The 21,665-nt window shown below is 42.3% G+C and overlaps 2 protein-coding genes across 4 annotated transcripts in view; one reads left to right on the top strand and one right to left on the bottom strand.

Moving 5' to 3' along the window:
* Positions 1-13,101, bottom strand: part of mllt3 (MLLT3 super elongation complex subunit) — a 41,969-nt gene extending 28,868 nt beyond the window's left edge. The window contains exons 1-2 of one of the 2 annotated variants that reach the window (XM_055900522.1): positions 12,932-13,101; positions 12,160-12,340 (exon numbers count right to left, since the gene is read on the bottom strand). In XM_055900522.1, the coding sequence (XP_055756497.1) occupies positions 12,160-12,340; positions 12,932-12,943 (193 nt within the window). In that variant the 5' untranslated portion in view covers positions 12,944-13,101. Of the gene's footprint in view, positions 1-12,159; positions 12,341-12,678; positions 12,900-12,931 lie in introns of those variants that run through there. The other variant, XM_055900523.1, reaches the window with a different exon arrangement.
* Positions 13,102-18,001: 4,900 nt separating this feature from the next.
* The window catches only part of focad (focadhesin), a 72,950-nt gene continuing 69,286 nt past the window's right edge, over positions 18,002-21,665 (top strand). For both annotated transcript variants that reach the window (XM_055900517.1, XM_055900516.1), the window contains exons 1-4: positions 18,002-18,061; positions 20,635-20,706; positions 20,823-20,897; positions 21,141-21,295. In XM_055900517.1, coding sequence (XP_055756492.1) covers positions 20,650-20,706; positions 20,823-20,897; positions 21,141-21,295 — 287 coding nt within the window. In that variant the 5' untranslated portion in view covers positions 18,002-18,061; positions 20,635-20,649. The remainder of the gene's footprint in view (positions 18,062-20,634; positions 20,707-20,822; positions 20,898-21,140; positions 21,296-21,665) is intronic.

Below are 21,665 nucleotides of genomic sequence, written 5' to 3'. Positions count from 1 at the left end.
CTCCGCCCTCCTTTCATTGACAAAACTAGGGGAGAGTGAGCATTTACGGCTCAGTTCCTGTTTTTCAGCGGCTGCTCCCCCCCTTCCATCTCTACCTCTTTCCCACTCCTTTCATGCCAGCAGCAGCGGCGGCAGGCAGCCTGCCGTTTCACGGCCCAGGCCCTTTGTGCTCCACCTATACAAGTAGGTATGATTTCTGCCGAGTCGTAAAACAATTACTGGCAAATTCCTACAGCTCTTTGATTTCTGGCCAGAAGCTGGGGGGGGGGGGGGGGGGGGGCACATCCAGTGGCTGATGGTACCTCTGCTCTCCAGTAAGGAGGGGGGGGGGGGGGGGGGGGCACAGGGAAGTAGAAGCAGAGGGGGGCTTTGTCCAGTGCTGGGAACATCAAGGAACACTGGAGCTTTGTGACAGTGGTCTTTAGGATACAGTAAAATGAACTGAAGGACCCAAGGTGCGCACACACACGGCATAACTAGTGGCTAGCAACTGCTAATCTCTAAACGCCCTGTACCATTGACCGACCCCCTGTCTCTCCCTGATAAGAATAACGCCTCAACTACGAAACTTTCTTAAATTATAAAAATGTATACAACCTCTTTAAAAAGTAAAAAAAAGGGGTTGAATGTCAAAAAAAGGCCAATATCCGGCTGGCAGGAGGGAAGAATGGATGTAATGCTGGCATGACTGTCTTGGGGTGACACTGAGGTAAAGCAGCAGTCAGAGGGCAGCAGGAGGAGAAGTGGGGGAAACCAAACCAAAATGAGCTTCTGGCAGAGGAGTGTTTCCGACAGACCTCCCAAATCATGAGGGGGAAATCAGGGGAGAGGAATGAGTCACTCTGCACATCTCCAATGGGCAATAATCAGTTTGAAGGCAGGGATGACATGTCAAGCCCCAGGGCTGGAGACACAATTATCTCAGCAGAGGTGTGTGCGGATCTGGTGTCCGCAAGCAGGAGTCTATTCTGGGTCTACAATCAAACTCATTGCTGGAAATCGACTTCGCGCTTACAACATTTATCATACCCACCAATTAATAATTAACGATAACAATGAGGAGGATACAAATACAATAAATAAATAATAGCGTTCAAGTGAAGCTTGTACAACTGCTAGTAAACACTGGCAGGGTCACGCACACACGCACCTTCACTCCCAATATCCAGACAAACGTCTCAACATTTACTTTTGACTGCAAACGGAACCATGCACATCTAGGCTAGCACAACACCAAACCCGCACTCCCCTAACTGCATCAGAACGTACTACATTGCAGACAAAGACAATATTGCCATCAATATCAGAGCAAGACGAGATCACATTAGCGAAACCACAGCAAAGGGAGGAGAGGAACGGCACACTACATCTAAGACATGTTTAAGCCTGAGGAGATCTCGTGTATGGGTACTCCAGTGACTTGACTTGTGGTATGTGCACAGCCACAAAAATAATGATTAGGAAAGGCAGAGCGAGGATGGGGAAAGTTAAAAAAAAAAAAAAAAAGCCTTCATGCTACAACTCCAGGAGCCCAGGCAAGACCCAGGGGCCAACATACTGAGCCAATCATTAAGCTAAACCACCGCTATGGAGGGAATAGCGGCAGGCAGGCGCGTGCACACACACACACACACACACACACACACCTTATTTAAACTGGTTATCGGAGAGCTTCTTACAGAAAAATAGGCCTTCACTGTGTCTCGACAAAGATCCAGTAACGCTTCTCAACTCCCCCATTCTACCCCCGTAATGACGAAATGCCCTCCCATTAAAGGGACACGCTTTTCATGAAATATTACCCACACATCCTAAGAGGTACCATCTCAAAACCAGATTAAAACACGCCAAATGGGGTGCTTAACGCCACAAAGCAGCATGTGCCATCGAAGCTGATTGCAAAAAATAGCCCATTCTCGGTTCCAGTCCAGAGCTAACTTCTTCAGGGTTGGTGCGCTCCACCGAGACGACAGCGATGCCATTCGGCAGTGGCCGTCGCCACGGCAACACCTGAACGCCAGGGCCTAACTGCTGCCTATAATGAGGCGGCCCTGTGACTTTACAGACTGTTGCATCATTAATTTTAATGTGTCGAGGAGAAGCAGCTTCCCCTCCTGGACTGAAACTGGAAATCAGTGCAGCTGTGGGGGAACGCAAGAGCAGAGTTACCGCTAAGTCTCCAGTTCACTTCCTATGCCCCACAACATTTTCTCTATCGCTTTTGAAAAGAGATATACGGTGGCCAGGTAAGTTAAAGCAACATGGAGTAAGGGTAGTTGAAACCCCCCAAACAATTAGAGAATGAGAAGCACTGTTAAACATAAATAGGAATAGAGGATTAGATTTAAGATTTTAAACAACGCTCTGAGCCCGTTTTGCCCAATACCTTGTTAACGTCTCTGCCAGTGTGAACTATCAGTTTACCGGTCGTCAGCATCTTTTTACAGGGAAATATATTTTGCATGTGACACAAATGTGATCTGCTCAGCTCCGTAAAATCAATAGCTTCAAACTTCCCATAGAGCCAATGGTCATGATTTATTACGATCAGGCCTTAAATGTTCACTGAGGTTTTGAATTACGATTATGACTGTGGAGTCAAGGGAACAGGCCAGCTATTCCCACTGGCTTCAAGGCAGGTGTGAGAGCATCCTTACAGCACAGAGCATACACTGCATATGATGAGCAAGTGCTCATTTCATAACCTGAAATGACAGGCAAAAAAAGAAAAATGTGTATTGAATAGGGAGTCATAATAGGCTACGTTACTAACACGTCTGTAAAATAGGGAAATCTTGCTCAGAGAACAATACGATGACGGAATCAAGTCAGCCCCCCTAAAAAAAAATGTTTTAAATAAGAGGGGTGTATTGGTTATGCTTTGACAGGTGAAGCCCAAAGTAAAAATGGCCGACTAAACCATGTTCCAGTCCATTTATTTTGGGATGGGGGTCGGTCTCACCCCCCCCCCCCCCTTTCCCTCCAGTCCTCCTCACAGGACTAAATATCAGGTTTCCAAGGCTACACAGCATGGCAGCCAATCATAGCCATTTTCTTCAGGTCTTTAAGTGTCTTGCTGGCCATAAAACTACAAAATCGGAAGCTTTAAAATCAAGACAGAGCAGAATAGTGAAGAATGGGGACGGCAACTGACCACTACTCTCGTGACAAATGTCATCGTCATTTTATGGTCTTCATAATTCATATATAGCCTGCTTTATTCTAGATTTGTAAACATTTAGGATGGATAAAAAATGTAAACCATCCACAAGATATTTTTCTAAGCAAAGTGAGTGAAACTTCCCTGTCAAGTGAGGAGAGGGCACCGGTGTGATCCACAACAGCTGCAGGACGGCTTTATTAAAACAGTAAAGCCGGCGTTTAGCCGCCTCACAAGAAAAGAGGGAAGTGAGAAAGAGTGTAAGTGGGACCTTCAGAGCTACACATCCTTGGAAGGTGTGTGTGTGTGCACACATCCCTCTCCCTCTCTGCAGGGGGCTAGCTGTGCCCTTACAAGACCAGTATTAAAACTGTCAAACATGCTTGTCTATGCTAGGTTTGCCCTCAACTTCTTTGGTGTCGCCCATCAGAGACCCAACGCTGATCAAAGGTACCAGAGAGGGGTAGGGGTAACCTCCCGTGATACAAAATAATAAGCCTGATTGTTTATCTGACAACGGCATCATACATTTCAGCCAAGCTGAAGACTGGTTGTGGAGGGCTTTTGTACCCAACAGAAGAGCACAGACAGCGCGTTGATGTCACACTGCTCCTGAAGAGTAAAATGTAGCCTACCTTTTTACTGTTTATTTTAGGTGTACCATCAGAACACCAGTCATTTACCCGTTAGAGGAGCCAACACAGAGTTTTAGAATAAAAACATGTGAGGCAGTAGATTGCAAACCAGGATACAGCTTGAACTTGCTAAGGAAGGTTTCAGGCTAAGAGGAGAGTGCCCAATTGGTCAAATTGAGTGATAAGCTGCAAATACATCATCCTTGCAAACAGGATCCAAGGCTGAAAGCATTTAAAAGCCATTGCCTAGCCTGAAAACCATGACCTTGCCTAAAAAGAGAACCCATGACCTTGCCTAAAAAGAGAACCCAATGTCACTGTTGGCAACACCACGTTTTGATGTCAGCGCACTCTCTCACGAGGGTAACCTATTAACGAACCACCATACCCAAAAAGGTGGCAACACTGCCCACCCCAAAACAATTTCAAATACCTAAAAAAAATATTTAATTTCACCCAATTTATTGTGCATACATTTTATACAAAACACTTCGAGCTCAGGAAGTACTTAGGCTGGCAATTTGTTACCCTGTGAAAACACTGAAGTACCATACTACCGATGTTCCCTCTAAGCTGCGCGTGTGCGTGGCCCTTGCGCAAAAGAAATATGAGCCTGTGCGAGATTGTAGAAAGTTGAGTGAAGTTCAGTTCCCCCATTTAGGTAACACTATCGACATGTACCTCTACTGTGGGAATTGTGATCGAATCAACACAATATTAGCCACTTTCAATGTAATATACCGAAACAAAATAAACTATGCAAGATTTACATTTACATTTAACATTTAAGTCATTTAGCAGACGCTCTTATCCAGAGCGACTTACAAATTGGAAAGTTCATACATATTCATCCTGGTCCCCCCGTGGGAATTGAACCCACAACCCTGGCGTTGCAAGCGCCATGCTCTACCAACTGAGCCACACGGGACTTTTGCGCAAGGACCACGATTTAGTATGCAAAACTGTGCAAGATATTTTCTTACAGGCAGAGTATATTGGAGTAGGATTCTATTGCATTGACAGGCATGACTCAGGCCAGTACTCTACACAGACTGGTGGCCCATAACCAATCAGAGCTGCAGTAGGCCTATATGCAAATAGACCACTGCCATATATGGATCTGTGCCATTCACTTTGAACTGGACTGTGTTTAGGCTACAGCGGCCTCGAGTAGATGCACTTGCTTTGAGATCAAAGCGAGAGCTGCATGTAGCAACGTTTGCACATTTGTTCATATTCTTTGCTAGTCTGAGTTATCAGCCCAGTTATAGCTAATTTCTAGTCAACAATGGGGACGAGGGGAGATTGCGTCTTACAAGAGCACAAGATGTGTGCACTTCTAGCCATCTTTGAAAAGCGAGTCAGGTATGCCTTTTATGCCTTAAAGGGGCAGTGTTGTATTTTAAGACGGTCTTGAATAAGCTAAGTAACCAACAGACAGAGCATAGCATAATTTGTCTGATTGTCTCTAATAATTTTATACTAATAATGAATTTTATTTTGTAAAGTGGTTACTTGCAAACATTGTCAGCCGCCTCGTCTGAAGGACCAGTGGATAAACAGGTTAATGTCAAACCCTGCATGTTTGTTTTTTTAAGTCTCATGGAACGTAGGCGTTGAACACCACACATTGGCTGATACTGTAGACTGAATGATAGAACAGCTATTACCATGTTAAAATATTATGGGGATGTATTTCCACCATCATACTTGATGTTAAAACTAAGCCAAATCAAGTAGACCCTCAGTGTTCACAGTAAACACACACCGGAATTAGAGGGAACATTGCATACTACCATCACCTCCTAGGGACTGGGGTAAGATCTCATGGCATGTGTCATATCAGGGGATTTAAAAAGGAAGTATCTTCCTGCTGGGTTTTTGGAACATCTAGCCAAGCACATCATTTATCAATAAAGGGCAGGGGGGGACTAGAGCGAACCCTAATTTTACTCACCGCTTGTCAAAGGGCTTCTTCAGAACATACACTACATGGCCAGAAGTACGAGGTCACCTGCTCAAACATCTCATTCCAAAATCATGGGCATTAATATGGAGTTTGTCCCCCCTTTGCTGCAATAACAGTCTCCACTCTTCTGGGAAGGCTTTCCACTAGATGTTGGAATATCGCTGCAGGGACAAGCTTCCATTCAGCCACAAGCGCATTAGTGAGGTCGGGCACTGATGTTGGGCAATTTGACTGCGACCCATGTCTATGTTCCAATTCATCCCAAAATGGGGTAGGTTTGAGGTCAGGGCTCGGAGCAGGACAGTCAAGTTCTTCCACACCGTTCGACAAACCATTTCTGTTTCGACCTCACTTTGTGCACGGGGGCATTGTCATACTGAAACAGAAAAGGGCCTTCCCCAAACTGTTGTCACAAAGTTGGAAGCACAGAATCGTCTAGAATGTCATCGTATGCTGTAGCATTAAGATTTCCCTTCACTGGAGCCAAGGGGCCTAGCCCGAACCATGAAAAAACAGCCCCTGACCATTATTTCTCCTCCACCAAACTTTACAGTTGGCACTATGCATTGGGGCAGGTAGCGTTCTCCTGGCATCCGCCAAACCCAGATTTGTCTGTCGGACTACCAGATGGTGATGCATGATTCCGCACTCCAGAGTCCACTCCAGCCAACACATGGTTATCTTAGGCTTGAGTGTGGCTGCTCGTTCATGGAAACCCAATTAATGAAGCTCCCGACGAACAGTTCTGACGTTGCTTCCAGAGGCAGTTTGAAACTTGGTAGCAAGTGTTGCAACCGAGGACAGACGACTCTTACAAGCTATGTGCTTCAGCACTCGGCGATCCCATTCTGCGAGCTTGTGTGGCTTACCACTTCATGACTGAGCTGTTGATCCTAGACTTTTCCTCTTCAAAATAACAGCACTTACAGTTGCTCTAGCAGGGCAGAAATTTGACCAACTGACTTGTTGGAAAAGTGGTATCCTATAACGGTGCCACGTTGAAAGTCGCTCTTCAGTATGGGCCATTCTATTTATTGCATGGCTGTATGCTCGATTTAATACACCTATCAGCAACGGATGTGGCTGAAATAGCCAAATCCATTAAATTTGATGGTGTCCACATACTTTTAGCGTACATCTCAAGCAGCTCTGTGTCCAAATCAGGAACGCTAGTTTTATTTATGTTTAATGCTATGGGGAAATAAACATGGTGGGGGAGGATTTCACCACACTGTCAGACAGACAGGCACACACACCTCAGCTGTTCTCATGAGCACATCTTTAAGTCTGTCATTTATGCAATGAATCAGGAATACTGGGTGATAAATGTACTTTTGCTAACCACATCAAACTCTGAGTCAGGTGTTCCCACGAATGAAGAGATCCGTTTCAAATGCCCCAAGAATTCCCTGCACGCATTGAAAACATGCGAGCAGCACTTTGGAATGTCAAGTACAAGCGATACTTTGTATAATAGCACTTGCCTTGACCACCTCTCCTCCATTTGCCTAACACAATATAGATTTATGCTTGTTGAAATGGCTTCTTGTTGACGCGCATGTAAACACACAGATTTTCCAGTTTATTGAAAGAAGACTGATTTGCTCAATGACTTAGCAGTAAACTGATGGACAAGGTAGATTCATAACCAAATACATCATACTATGCAGTGCACTACACATCCTCTTCTATTTCACCCACTTGAATACTCGCCACCATGTTCAAATGAAGCTCTCTAGCTCAGATATTGCTCAATTTAACAAATCAAACAGTACATAACATTGGTGTAATGAATAAAGAAATAACTTTACGTTTAACAGCAACTGTATTTTTTTTTTTTTTTTTATACATTTTATTCAAAACTGAAGTACAAGGCAACTTACAAATCATTGTTTATGCATTTTTTCTTGCAAGACCAAGAGGCTACTTGAGTTGTGATGATTTACAACATCCAATCCACTGAGTCAGGTTATAACATTTGCACCCGTAATCCAGCATTCAGAGACAGTATTCTCTCAGTAAAAGAGAAAGCTTTTCTCTTGAACTGATCTCAACCTCAATCCCTGGCTCTAGTCTAGCAGGCTGTTTTGTCTCTTTGCAACACAAAGAGCAGACTCAAAAGCAGCCTTTGGTGGATTGCAGGGGGGGGGGGGGGGTTTTACAATCAACCATGTAGGACAGACTGTAGCCTACCTGCACCAGTGAACAGGGACCAAGCATATGCAACACCAATGAAAACATCCTTATGGTGGCTGACTGGTTCTATGGCTGTCTTGTGTTCAAGTCTACCAGCATTTTAATGAATATCGTAATAGGCTGTTGTCATTCATTCAGTCAAAACTGTGAGAATACTAGTGCCATTTTTGAATTTTAGGAATAGGAGTCACAATAAGAGCACTGTAGGCTTCTACTATAGGTATTGGTAACATGAAAGCACACAATTACCTGCTGTCAATGGAAATATTTGAACACTTACAGGTGATGTTGGTAAATGCACAATGACCATGTTGTGAATTGTGCTAACACCCTGGACAAAGTAATAAGCATGTGAGGTGTATCAGAAGGCTGTCTAGTCCAACTGCCCATGCAACAAGTTTCCACTGTGTGTGAAACCAGAAAACACTGGCAGGTCATATTTAACATACAAATGGCCACAGTCAAGTCAGTAATACCCAACAAACCAGAATATTTGTATTATAAAAAGAGGTGTAAGCGCCAAAGTATCAGAACTTCAACAAAGAATTTACATAGTAAAAAAGCCTACTGAGGTGCAACAGAACCCTATAAGCACATTTATTCTATAAGACCCATTCTGTACTTTGCCTAATGCATATTTTTCTTGATGCAATGACTGTTCTTCATAAGCATACTGTTGAGAGGAGACCGGGTATTAGTGTTAAAGGAGAGTAAATACTTTTTTTGTTGTTGGTTGAACTACAGCATGATCTTACAACTGTTCCCAATAAACGACGACTGTTCCCCGGCAATCTGAGTCGCGTGTAATTACAATATGACAGGGTCTCTCCAAGGCACCGACTTTGGCACGTTTCCCAGCACTTGTCATGCCGAAGAACACTCAAACACACCAGCAGGAAAGGGGGGGTAAAAATCCCAAACCAACAAATATTATAATTGATCCCTTCCAGCCGTGCCAGACACTTAAACAACCACTATGCTCTCCACTGTTTGAACAAACCTTCTTCTGTTTACCATCGCCAAATACACTGGGTAGCGGTCACATTTTGCCTTTCTAGTTTAGGTTAACTTGGGGGAAACCGTCCGCCTTATGGGAAATGTATATTTTCTAAGGAAAGAAAAGCACATTTTTGGTAAGATTTAGATATGTGCATACTGGCCATCCTTAGGCAAATACATTTTGAAGGGGTGGGGTTATTCAATAAATAAATACAATTGTGTAATTTACAGATGATTTGGATTGCCCTGGGGGCATTTTGGCCAAATCGACCATTAAGTAATTGTACTACTTTATTAAAAACGTGTTAAATAAAATCTGAACTGGATTATTTATCTTTAGGCTCCCCTAATGGTAAATTGTGTGTGTGAGATACAGACACTGAACAAAAATGTTAAAAGCAACATGTCAGGTGTTGGTCCCATGAGCTAAAATTTAAAAAAAGATGTCTGAAATTTTCAATATGAAAAAAAGCTTATTTCACTCAAATTTTGTGCACACATTTCTGAACAATCCTGTTAGTTAGCATTTTGCCTTTGCCAAGAGCCACCTGACATGTGTGGCATATCAAGATGATTCAACAGCATGATCACTACACAAGTGTACGTTGTGCTAGGACAAATGGCCACTAAAATGTGCAGTTGTCACAACATAATGCCACATGTCTCAAGTTAAGGGAGGGTGCTATTGGCATGCTGACTGCAGGAATGTCCACCAGAGCAGTTGCCAGTGAATTGAATGTTCATTGCTCTACCATAAGCCACCAACATCATTTTAGAGAATTTGGCAGTACGTCCAACCTGCCTCACAACCGCAGACCACATGTAACCATGCCAGCCCAGGACCTCCACATCCGGCTTCCTCGCACAGCCATTGAAGAGGAGTGGGACAACATTCCACATTCAACAGCCTGATCAACTCTATGTGAAGTAGATGTGTTGCGCTGCATGAGACCGACGGTGGTCATGCCAGATACGGACTGGTTTTCTGATCCACACCCTTTTTTTTTAAGCGTCTGTGACCAACAGATGCATATGTGAAATCCATAAATTATGGCCTAATTTATTTAAATGGACTGATTTCCTTATATGAACTCTAACTCCGTAAAATCTTTGAAATTGTTGCCTTTATTTTTGTTCAATAAATAGGTACCAGTCAAAAGTTGACAGACCTACTCATTCAAGAGTTTCTTTATTTTTACTATTTCTACATTTTCTGTAGAATAGTGAAGACATCAAAACTATAAAATAACACATATGGAATCGTGTAGTAAGTTCTGAAGTGTTAAACAATTCAAAATATATATTTTAGGTTCTTCAAAGTAGCCACCCTTTGCCTTAATGACAGCTTGACACACCCTTGGCAGTCTCTCAACCAGCTTCATGAGGAATTCTTTTCCCAATAGTCTTGAAGGAGTTTCCACATATGCTGAGCACTCCATCACTCTCCTTGGTCAAATAGCCCTTACACAGTCTGGAAGTGCGATGAGTCATTGTCCTGTTGAAAAACAAATTATAGTCCCACTAAGCACAAACAAGATGGGATGGCGTGTCGCTGCAGAATGCTGTGGTAGCCATAAAGGTTAAGAGTGCCTTGAATTCTAAATAAATCACAGACAGTGTCATCAGCAAAGCACCCCCTTACACCATCACACCTCCTCCATGCTTCACGGTGGGAACCACACATGCAGAGATCATCCGTTCACCTACTCTGCATCTCACAAAGACACAGCGACTGGAAATATGAATCTCAAATTTGGACTCATCAGACAGATTTCCACCGGTCTAATGTCCATTGCTAGTGTTTTTTTGGCCCAAGCAAGTCTCTTCTTATTGGTGTCCTTTGGTAGTGGTTTCTTTGCAGCAATTCAACCATGAAGGCCTGATTCACAGTCTCCTCTGAACAGTCAATGTTGAGATGTGTCTGTTACTTGAACTGTGAAGCATTTATTTGGGCTGCAATCTGAGGTGCAGTTAACTAATGAATTTATCCTCTGCAGCAGAGGTAACTCTGGGTCTTCCTTTCCTGTGGCGGTCCTCACGAGAGCCAGTTTAATCATAGCGCTTGATGGTTTTTGCATCTGCACTTAAAGAAACTTTAAAGTTCTTGATATTTTCTGGATTGACTGACCTTCACGTCTGAAAGTAACGGACTGTCGTTTCTCTTTGCATAGTTGAGTTGTTCTTGCCATAATATGGACTCGGACTTTTACTAATGAACAAGGCACACCTGTTAATTGAAACGCATTTCAAGTGACTACCTCATGAAGCTGGTTGAGAGAATGCCAAAAGTGTGCAAAGCGGTCATCAAGTCAAAGGGGGGCTAGTTTTAAGAATGTTTAATATAAAACATATTTGGATTTATTTAACACTTTTTTGGTTACTACAAGATTCCATATGTGTTATTTCATAGTTGTGAGGTCTTCACTCTTATTCTGCAATGTAGAAAATAGTAAAAAGAAAAGAAAAACCCTAGAGTGAGTAGGTGTGTCCAAACTTTTGCCTGGTACTGTATATTTTTGTAAATGACCCAATATTTGACCAATGTACCTCAAAATCATTTTGTTGGAGTGATTTAAAAAAGTTGACGACAGATTCCATTTTTAGGGAAACTTTTCCAGGGAAAGTGTTGGGGGGAAAGAAATTGGCGACAAAGTCGTTTCTGAGAATTCCCACAAGGGGGGCGTTTAAACCCAAGTCACCCTCCATGGATCAGCTATTAAAAACAAAGCCACCTAGACACGTTATGGTTTGCAGAATGCTCACATTATTTTGGGTTGCCCAATCATTCATAGCCTGCAGCAGGTGGGGCGGAATTTGCCTCTTCTAATAAAAAAATCATATTGCTTTCATCTAACCTCAGGTTGTTTTAAACTCTAAAATGAATCAATATGTTGGTATTCAATTCTCCAACTGCGCATCCAATAAAGTACGTATGCGCTATAGGTGGGCATGTTCAAATGAATTAAGCAAGTTTCGGGAATAGAAATTCCCAGATTTTCAAATGACAAACTCTGCAAAGTGAAGGCTAACAAAACAGCGTGGGTTTTTTTTCTACCAAGAAAGTTCGTGCACACAAATCAATCCATATAGTCTTTGTCCGGAGTTGTAGGGTTTGCTTTGCAATCAAGCAGTCTATTCTTCTATGACAGTAAAACTATCCAAAACAATCCAATAAAAATTTGGGTAAATTATAATCCTACCTCTTTTTGGTCTTGGGAAGCTTTCGTGCAGGTGAAAAACTACTTTTTCCACAAAGTGCTGAATGTTGCTGTGCTCTGGTCCTCGGACAAACACCATCCAGTCGTGCGTAAAGCCTTCCACCGTGGGTTTCTTTCTGACCTGGGCACGATGTCCAAGTTCTAGTTTCACCTGAACAGCACCCTGTAACATCCAATATCATATCACATATTGTTGCCAATCGAAGGCTGGACTGGCACCATGGCAAAACGATGGTCTCAATAGGCACACACGCAATGCGTGGAATAAATCAATTAAAACACTCACGTTGCAGAATAACACATTTCGATTTGATATAGCCCTACTCAAAATCCCATACACACTATCTGGCATAGTATTTCAGCAAAGAAAGCATCGGGTCTAGAAAGCATAGCCTGCCCTATATTGATGTTCATTAAGTAGCTTTGGCTACCGTAGTCTATACGCTACAAACTGCAAGTCATTTTGAACAACGCCGAAAAACTATTAAAAGTCTAATTTACCAGGGTAGACTTTTTTCATTATTTTACTATCCATCACTTTCGCTCCTATACACGAGATATGCGGCATTCTATATGCGCTTCCCAGCTCAACTAGTTCTAGCCAAGAGCTATCTGTGTTTTTACTGTACTTCGATAGAAATATGGCTGGAAATCTTCTGCTCAGACGCGCCGGGCAATTCCGCCTTCTTCTAGCAAAGAAAACAATACCGTGCAACACACCCTTGCTAAGCATGGTCGCAAGCAGTGTACTCACCGATGTGGCCATTCTCGAGGCCGCGTTCTACCGCTATTTCATGGAGAATTTGTTTTAAATGAGAAGATAGAGAAGTGCATATGGCTGATGGCGGACATGGTCTCTCCTAATTGAACTCAACCCCGAGTTTCAAAGGCTGAGGAGCAAAATAAGACGCATGCGCTGTTTTGTGCACTGACAAGAGCCGCAGACGAGCAGCGGGAAAGCGAACCAATGAGACAGCGCACACGCGCAGACAACCAATGCATGGGCTATAGTAAATCCACCTCACAATTTACCCACACAGGCAAGTGGCTTTCAAACCATTGATGTGTACACATAGTGACCCAGCATGAACAGTCAAAACATAAATTTGCTCTCTTACAACAGCGTTGACTGGAGCACTTGATACTGTAACATAACATTATCCAATATATTGTAACGACCCTGGGTTTATAAGCGCGGAAATCGACTCTGCCGCTCGAGCATGCTTCACTGCCTGTTTCATTACAATATCAAACACAGCCTACACTCTGCTATTAGATATTTTTTTAATCCTCTATTAGCCTACAATTGTATGTCAATATACTCAAACAATATACTCAAAAATATACTTTCCGCAAATGGTCATTGAATCAACATAATCATTCATACACCATCCATATCAAAACAAACAACATATTATGAGGCCCAAAATAGATAACTATTCATATGTTTTTTTTTTTGTCCAACATCTCATGTTCCTTGAACATAGCCAGCCCATAATGACACCCAAGTATGCTTGATCTGGTAATGTGTTCCAGAGGCTCCACATAGCGGGTGTGATGCACTTGCGGAGCCTCGGTTGGCTTGCGGAGGCCAAATCAAGCGCCATACCACATCGCTGCGCCTCCCAACTTTTGTAACAATGTGGAGGGCTCGGTATAGCGGCATATAACTGGTGGGGGCGGTATGTCCTGTATGAACACGAACACACTTTCTTGACAACTTCCTTCACAACAGCTATGGCCTCGGTTTCCCAAAAGCACGTTCATCATTACATCTTTCATAGGAGCAGTCGTTAAATCTCCCAACTGTTTCCCAAAACCATCGTTACTGAAGTTTCTCTTGAAAACGCTCGTTATTAACGACTGCCTCAGACCACTCATAGAACAGCTAAATACGTCGTTAGAAGCTTTTTTGACCTTCCTCGTTACTTTATACACAGCCGATCTCTGCTAAACACAAAATCAAGATTTTTACCTGTCTTTTTTGGACCGCCCGTAACGAAAGGAACAGGTGACTACAAATACACATTTGCCAATTGGAATATATTGGAAAGGGAGAACACTGATCCAAGATCCAGTGCTTCCTTTTCTTTCGATTCACATGCGTCAAATACACATTTTTTTAAACAAACATTCTCCCTGTGTGGTGTTTTTGGAAACTTATGTTACATCTTCAGCCATTGTAAGAAATATGTATGTTAAAACACACATAAACCTAAATGCCAATTTATGCTTGCTCTGTCAATGCGATCCGGGAGCTAAAAAACTAAGGGTATGACGCAATTGCTGTGCCCCGAAGGCTCCGCAAATGCATCACACCCTCCGAAAATACATCACACCCTCAATACGAAGCCTCCAACTGCAACATCATCCAACCACATAATTGGATCAAGCATAAATTGGCTTTAACAATGCAGGGGCTCTGTATAGCTCCGCATTGATGTGATTGGTTGAATGTAGGAGCGGGTGAGAGGTCATGTATAAACAAAAACTAAATTCCTTGACAACTTCCTTCACAACAGCGCTGCTCCACGAAGCATGAATGGACTGACTTCTGCAGAGGCCGCATAGCAGTAAATGCTGTACAGCCAATGCATATTATGGAATGACCATAAATCAGCTTTAAACATCTTGAATTTTAACTATAGGCTAACTCCGAATACCAATTCTGATCATGTCTACATACATCCAGTATGACGTGAATGAGCTCAATACAGTTTCTGATTGAGATATCAATGCAAGGGCTCAGTTTCCAATTTCCATCAGTGGGCTAAGTCTTTATTCTTAAGTTGTGTCAGTTTCACAAGAAAGAGGACCTAACAATATGGACTTAACAAGTGTTGGATTTGACAACTAACCGATTGTTCATCATTCCCCATTGAAAAATGTAATTGTTTTTACAATCACCTTTGTTGCACCTTGATGTTGCTTCTACGTTAATCTCGGTTAGCCCAGAACTAAAGTCTCACGTAATTGGTCAGCTGCTCGATTAATGTTGAGTTGGTAACCAAGTGGGAATTTACCACATAAGACTGGTAAAAATCCACTTTAATGGCCCTCCAACTGGTATTTACGGCTTCACAACTGGCAAATTCCCAACACCAACCTGGTTACGAAAGCAGCATACGTTTTGTGTCCATAGGTGTTAAGCCCAGGCACTACAAATGACAATTAGCAAACTAGCTAAATCTGGTGCAATGGCATGTTGTACATGGTCCCTGACAAATAGAGCCCCACAGTGGAGGTGTCATAATACCCATAAAATCTAGCGGTCAAACAAGGAATTGGTTCCAATTGTTTTTCCACCTTTCATTTTTCCCATAGGGGATTTTAGATATACTTTAAAATAAGGCCTTTTTTTGTGTAGGCCTGCCCTGGCGTGACATTTCGCTAACCATGTAAATCTTTTTAGGACAAGGTGACTTTCATCAATACGTTCACCTGTATTTATCCCCCCACACAAAAAAAAAAATGAAATGCTAATTAGCTGCTAGTGTGGCTGTCATAAAGAACTACAAATGCCATGATGATTTGGATGAGACTGACAAATCGAGGCAAAAGTAAGAATCTCTGGATTAACTGTCTAATGTTCTCTACATTTAGTAACGAATAAATTGGCTACGTTTCTTTAAACTGACAGTTATTTTAGGTGTTTCTAAAATTCCCCATGGGAAAAATGAATGTTGGAAAAAGGATTGGAACCATTTCCCTGTTTGATCACTAGGTTTTATGGGTATTTTGACACCTCCACTGTGGGGCTCTATAAATGAATTAATAAATAAACACCCTTGAGCTTTGCACACCTGAACTGTACAATATTTGACAATTATAAAAAAAAATATCCTTCAAGCGCTGCCAAGTTGATTGTTGATCATTGCTAGACAGCAATTTTCAAACCTTGCCATAGATTTCAAGCCGATTTAAGTCAAAACTCAGGAACATTCAATGTCTTCTTGGTAAGCAACTCCAGTGTAGATTTGGCCTTGTGATTTGTGGTCATTTCCTTAGTAGGTGATGTCAGAGGTCAGCATGTGGGAGCTCAGGATGATGGATGCGTTTCCACTAGTAATTACCAGTTGGAGGGGCGGTAAAGTGGATTTTTCCCAGTGGTATGTGGTAAATTACCCCTTCCCCCTTGGTTACGAACGTAGCGTATGGGTTGGATGTACCCTCCCCTTGCAAAATTCGAAAGATGCGCACCTGCGAAATTGTGATTTGTCCAAATAACCAGTGACGAAAAACCCATGCACCGGAACTATTGCTGCTCATTAGCTATCGGTGCCAATAGTTTAAAGGAAGATCTACTGTACCATTTAGTTAGTCTGCCCACTAGAGATTACATCCGCTTGAACACATGGATTATTGTTACAAAGGTAATCATGATTTTATTGAGGATCAGGTCAAGTGGTGTCCTAATCTGACAGCTCTTAATATCGGTATAATGGAGGCAAGCACAAAAAGATGACCTATTGCAGAGGTGGTGATGCATGCAGTGCCAAACCAAAGCGCCATGACAGGATGGATTAGTATCGATTTCCTCATCGGTCCGTTAAAACAGGAAGTCCAGAGAAAAACCTAACCAAGCCACCTTTGGCCATAGTCACTTACACAATAGACCAATCCAAATCACATCAAGTAAAATTAAATATTTGTATTGCACACAGAATGTTTGCTGAAGAAACGCTATAGCCTTGATCACACCGATAGCATCATTGCGCAAAATAGTACGCAGCATCATATGGATGTGTGCAACAAAAGTTCAACATTCACCTTCTGCTACCATTTCTGTCAAGCCGTCTACGCATACAGTTTGAAGCATAAATCCAACGTATGCACCACACAGAAAGTACTGCAACTGCCTCTGCAACGGAATGCTGCAATGCGAACCCAGGGTTCCATTGGAAAGGAATGTACTTCTGGTGTACCAAAATGCAATGACGCTGTCGATGTGATCGAGCAAGCAAGCAAACCTGGGATGACAGTGGCTATGATTCATTATGATTCAATTTAATTTGGGTATTATGTCGTGTCCTTGACATTTAATGTAACACTAGGACCAATTATCACTGGTTCCACCTGTTGAGCCCACATACTCATCAACACCATCATGAGGACTGGTTTGGCCATGCCACTCATCAAATCAAAGTTTATTGGTCGTGTACACAGTTTAGCAGATGTTATAGTGGGTGCAGCAAAATGTTTATGTTACTTGCTCCCAACAATGCAGTAAAATGTCAAACAAGTACACAAATAATAATAATAATTTAAAAAAGAAATCAAGAAATCCAGCACATTCACAGAGAAATTTCACTTGAGGTGTCAGAAACTCAAGGCAATCATCCTACGTTGTTCAAGGTCACAGCACAGTTCATTTAATAGAATAGAAACATTTCTTCACACTTGACAATTCCCTGGAAAACTAAGTCCCAGTCCCAACAATGTTATTTGAAAAAAAATCATTTTTTAAAATGATAACAGCAATTTACAGCTAAAAGACCATTTCAGTTATGATCTTGCATGGTGAAATGAAGGAAACAACCATAAAAAAACTTGCTAGTGAAATGTTGATCTAACATTACAGTAGGTTTCTTTTGGCAATTTGGTGTTTTATAGGATGCACAAGACCTGTGTCCAGTGATTCCTCCTCCTCATCATCATCATCAGTAGGCTATATCCAGATTAATGCAAGTTTAAATATATGTATGCAATAATAATCAATTCAAGAAAAATAGGATTCTTATTTATTCAAATATGACATCATTGTTTATTCAAATAAGTTTGAATGACATGTACGTTATGGAATTATTCAATTGAGTTTTCCATACTTGTTTGACGCTTACTGCACACCGTACTCCCATGTGTTTTTGCCAGTTCTGGACCAGAGGTACAGTTTGAAGTGTATTGCAATTACAGATATTGGTTGATCATTTTAAGTTAGAAAGTTTAGGTCTGTATTATGGTCAGTAATGTAAATGTGTAGACGTTTAAAATACTGCATGTCTTATGTGGAATAAGATTTTGCGCGCTGCAATCTAACGTTATTGGCTATTCAGTGCAGTGGCCAGTTTAGGAGCTAGCTCACCAAATTCATTAAACTGTGCAAGCTAGCTAGGTATAATTTCAACAGACGTTCTTTTAGTTTGTATCTAACTTACTGCCAACTGTAACTGTGTGTGTTATTTGCAAGTTATCAAGCCCTCAAAATGATTAACCTAACTGAAGGTGAAAGTGGCTTAGATGTACAGTAAAGTTAGCTGTAGCTTGATATCTAGCTAGCTACTGAACCGGTATATTTGAAAGCTCCGACTCAAACTCCCATTCACCAGCTCTGCAAGCGTTATAATGTAAAAAATACGTTAATTGATTACCAAATATGCAGTTTCGCTGAGTAACTATCTTCATTTACTCACGTTTCGGCTGGTATGTACTAACAAAAAAATTCTACATTTTCAAAGAAAGGCTATTCGGCACTTCCAAATGTGTGTTGAGCTATTGTGGGCTTCCGACCTGTTCGTGGTGAATCGGAGCTTTCTGGGCGTTGGAGACGTCTCTAATGCACAGATGCTGTTTTAGCTAGCTACAGTACATTTGTTTAACTTTTGCAAGCGTCAGGGAACTTGGCGCTTGCAACTCATTTCCAGGAAACTCATCATGATAGTATTGATATGTCTTCTGTCTCTACTATTAGTAACCCCAGGTACACCAGCAACTAGGCAGCCACGCTGTTGGTAGAGTTTATGGTAATTTACCAAATGTATCCCATTGCATTCACAATGTAAACATAATGTGCTATCTGTTCTGCCTGCCTGCCTTAACCAGTAACTAAATCGTTTTGGAGGGCAAGCAACAAGCCATAGTCAATTCTGCTATCCACAAGCATTAGGACTATCACTTTCAAAGGCACAGGAATGAGCATTTTAAACAATGTCACATTGTTTACACTAACAATGCTGAGCCAGCAGTACAGGCCTGTTTACATTGTTAGTGAGCAAGTTAAAGGCAGTCTAGAAACCCCTGAATAGTTTAATTGACATGTTTCACTGACTATTGTCCCTCTGAGTTTGGAAAATGTGCCATGCAGCACAGTGAAATAACATCTATTTTTTAAAAGACTATATCTGGGTGTCAAACCTCAGCATAGTCAGACTATAGAGCAAGTTGAATATGTTTGAACATAGTCATGTCAATCCATAAACGATTTTATACCATCTTGCTTATGCCTAATTCAACAACAGTAACTTTGTTTTTACACTCTCAAAGAATATGAATGTTAGTTTATTCCCTCTACTGTCTTTTATACACATTTAATAACACGGCACAATTTAGGCCACATTTCAATCCCTTCACAACAAAATGTAATTTTATGGAACCAAGCACCTTGTGCAGTGTAATATCACCCAACCAGCATTGACAGGTGGATTTTATCCTTTAATCCTAGTCAGTCACGTCACAAAGGCCTACGATAAGTTTCAACCATAAACACCAACTTGTAGAAGACAGTTGTCAGAAGTCTACTTTTAGCATTGAATATGAGAGCCTTACCTCGCTATACGTTTGGGCTGCAGTAGTGTGGCTGTTTCTGTGGATGCTGTATTACGTCGTTGAGAGTGAATGTTATAGCTGCGTCAGGGGCTGTGAATGGGCTGTTGCACACTGTTGGCCTGTCACTTATCAGCTCTATAATAGAGGGGGAACGGGTGGGGCTGGAGTGCGGTGCGGTAGGGGGGGCCTACATTGTCTCCCATATTCCCCCTCTGTTCAGAGTCTCACACAGCACATACAGATCTCCCTGGCTATCAGCCAGCCAGGCAGCCAGGGCCCTGACAATAACCATCTGGTAGTCAGTCCACTTGTCTGTCCTCTCTGCCTCATTGTCATTCGTTAATGGAACAACAACCTGAGATGGTCCAAGTTTCAATGTATTCAATGTAGCGACTAGCAAACTGCTCGGGGGCCAGTCATCTGTCTGTATTCGGGAAAGTGTCTCGTGAATAATGCATTCAATTCATGCAAAATTATGTCAGTGGCCAATGCCACCTGTCAGAGCTTTAGTTCACACTGCGGGGGTCGTCTTTCAAAGGGATACAGGTACCTGCTTGGGGGCTGTTCTTCAATGTAGGTACACAGTGCATTAGGCTAGTTGTAGCCTATATGACACAGCAGATGGCTGGAGTTTGGGGAATCACTCTGTCTTTGGGCAGTTCAGCTCGTTTCGTAGGTTGTCATGTCAGTCCCCTGGGAGCTAGGACTAAAAATGTAATGTAAAATGTCTCTGAAACATGGCCAGAAAGTTTTATTTTCCAGGTATCCTCGTCAATAACCTTAGTTTTGTTGTGTACTTTTGTTTTCAACAAGGAGAGCTCCGTTCTATTTAAGTTTTAACTTATTTGGAAATATTCCAGTTTCTGTGCTCTCAATCCTAAGAATAATCTTTTGGTATTTCTCCCTCACTCGCAGGCATGACCAGAGAAGATGAGTGAGAATTTGAAAAAGAGATTTGACTTTCCCAGCCCGCTCATACAGGCCCAGGTAAAGTGCTGACTGAGAGATTGTCTCTGGATTGGGGATGCAATGGGGGTCATACTGTTCAGGTTGTTGTGAGCCAGGATCTAACTCCGTAGTAAGCCTGTTGTCTATGTCTGCAGACGGTGAGGAGTCTGGTTGCGGCTGTGCTGAAAGAGAAGGGCCAGAATGAGAGGATCAGCCAGTCCTCCACCCAGGTAGGTGTCTGGCTTTCAAATTTGTGTCTGAGTATCATGTTTGAGTGTGAAGCTGTGCCTCAGGCTGTAACATTTGTTTCTGACTGACCCGCTGTGTTTTCGATTGATGCAATTTGTTTATGACCATATCATGTGTCTCTGACTGTGTCTGACTCCCGGGTGTGGAGGCCCTGTAGGAGCAGTGCCGTAGTGGCTGTGCCTCTGCCTCTCCTGTGTCTTTGACTGTGTCTGACTGTGTTGCAGGGCCCAGCTATGGAGACCCTGTGGGAGCAGTGCTGCAGTGACTGTGCTGCTGTGCGCTCAGCCTGCTGTGACGCTGTGGTGCTCCTGGTAGAGCAGGCCCACGCCGACCTGCACTACATACTCAACAGCGTCCTCAACCTCCTGCCCTCCGCCAGGTATTACACACACACGCTTGTCCACTCACACACGCACGCACCAGGGTTTCCGCCAAAAAATGTAGCGCCGGACATTTGACCGGAAGCATTTTTTTAATTTACTGGACATTTGAGAAATTTACCTGACCCATATTAGAGGTCGACCGATTAATCGGAATGGCCGATTTAATTAGGGCCGATTTCAAGTTTTCATAACAATCGAAAATCGGTAATTTTGGACGCCGATTTTAAATGTTTTATTTATTTTTAAGACCTTTATTTAACTAGGCAAGTCAGTTAAGAACACATTCTTATTTTCAATGACGGCCTAGGAATGGTGGGTTAACTGGCTTGTTCAGGGGCAGAACGACAGATTTTTACCTTGTCAGCC

This window comes from Salvelinus fontinalis, chromosome 36 (assembly GCF_029448725.1).
Source record: "Salvelinus fontinalis isolate EN_2023a chromosome 36, ASM2944872v1, whole genome shotgun sequence".
Lineage (NCBI taxonomy): Eukaryota > Metazoa > Chordata > Actinopteri > Salmoniformes > Salmonidae > Salvelinus > Salvelinus fontinalis.
Note: the sequence above shows the minus strand (reverse complement) of the source record. Positions and strands in the feature narration are given on the sequence as shown.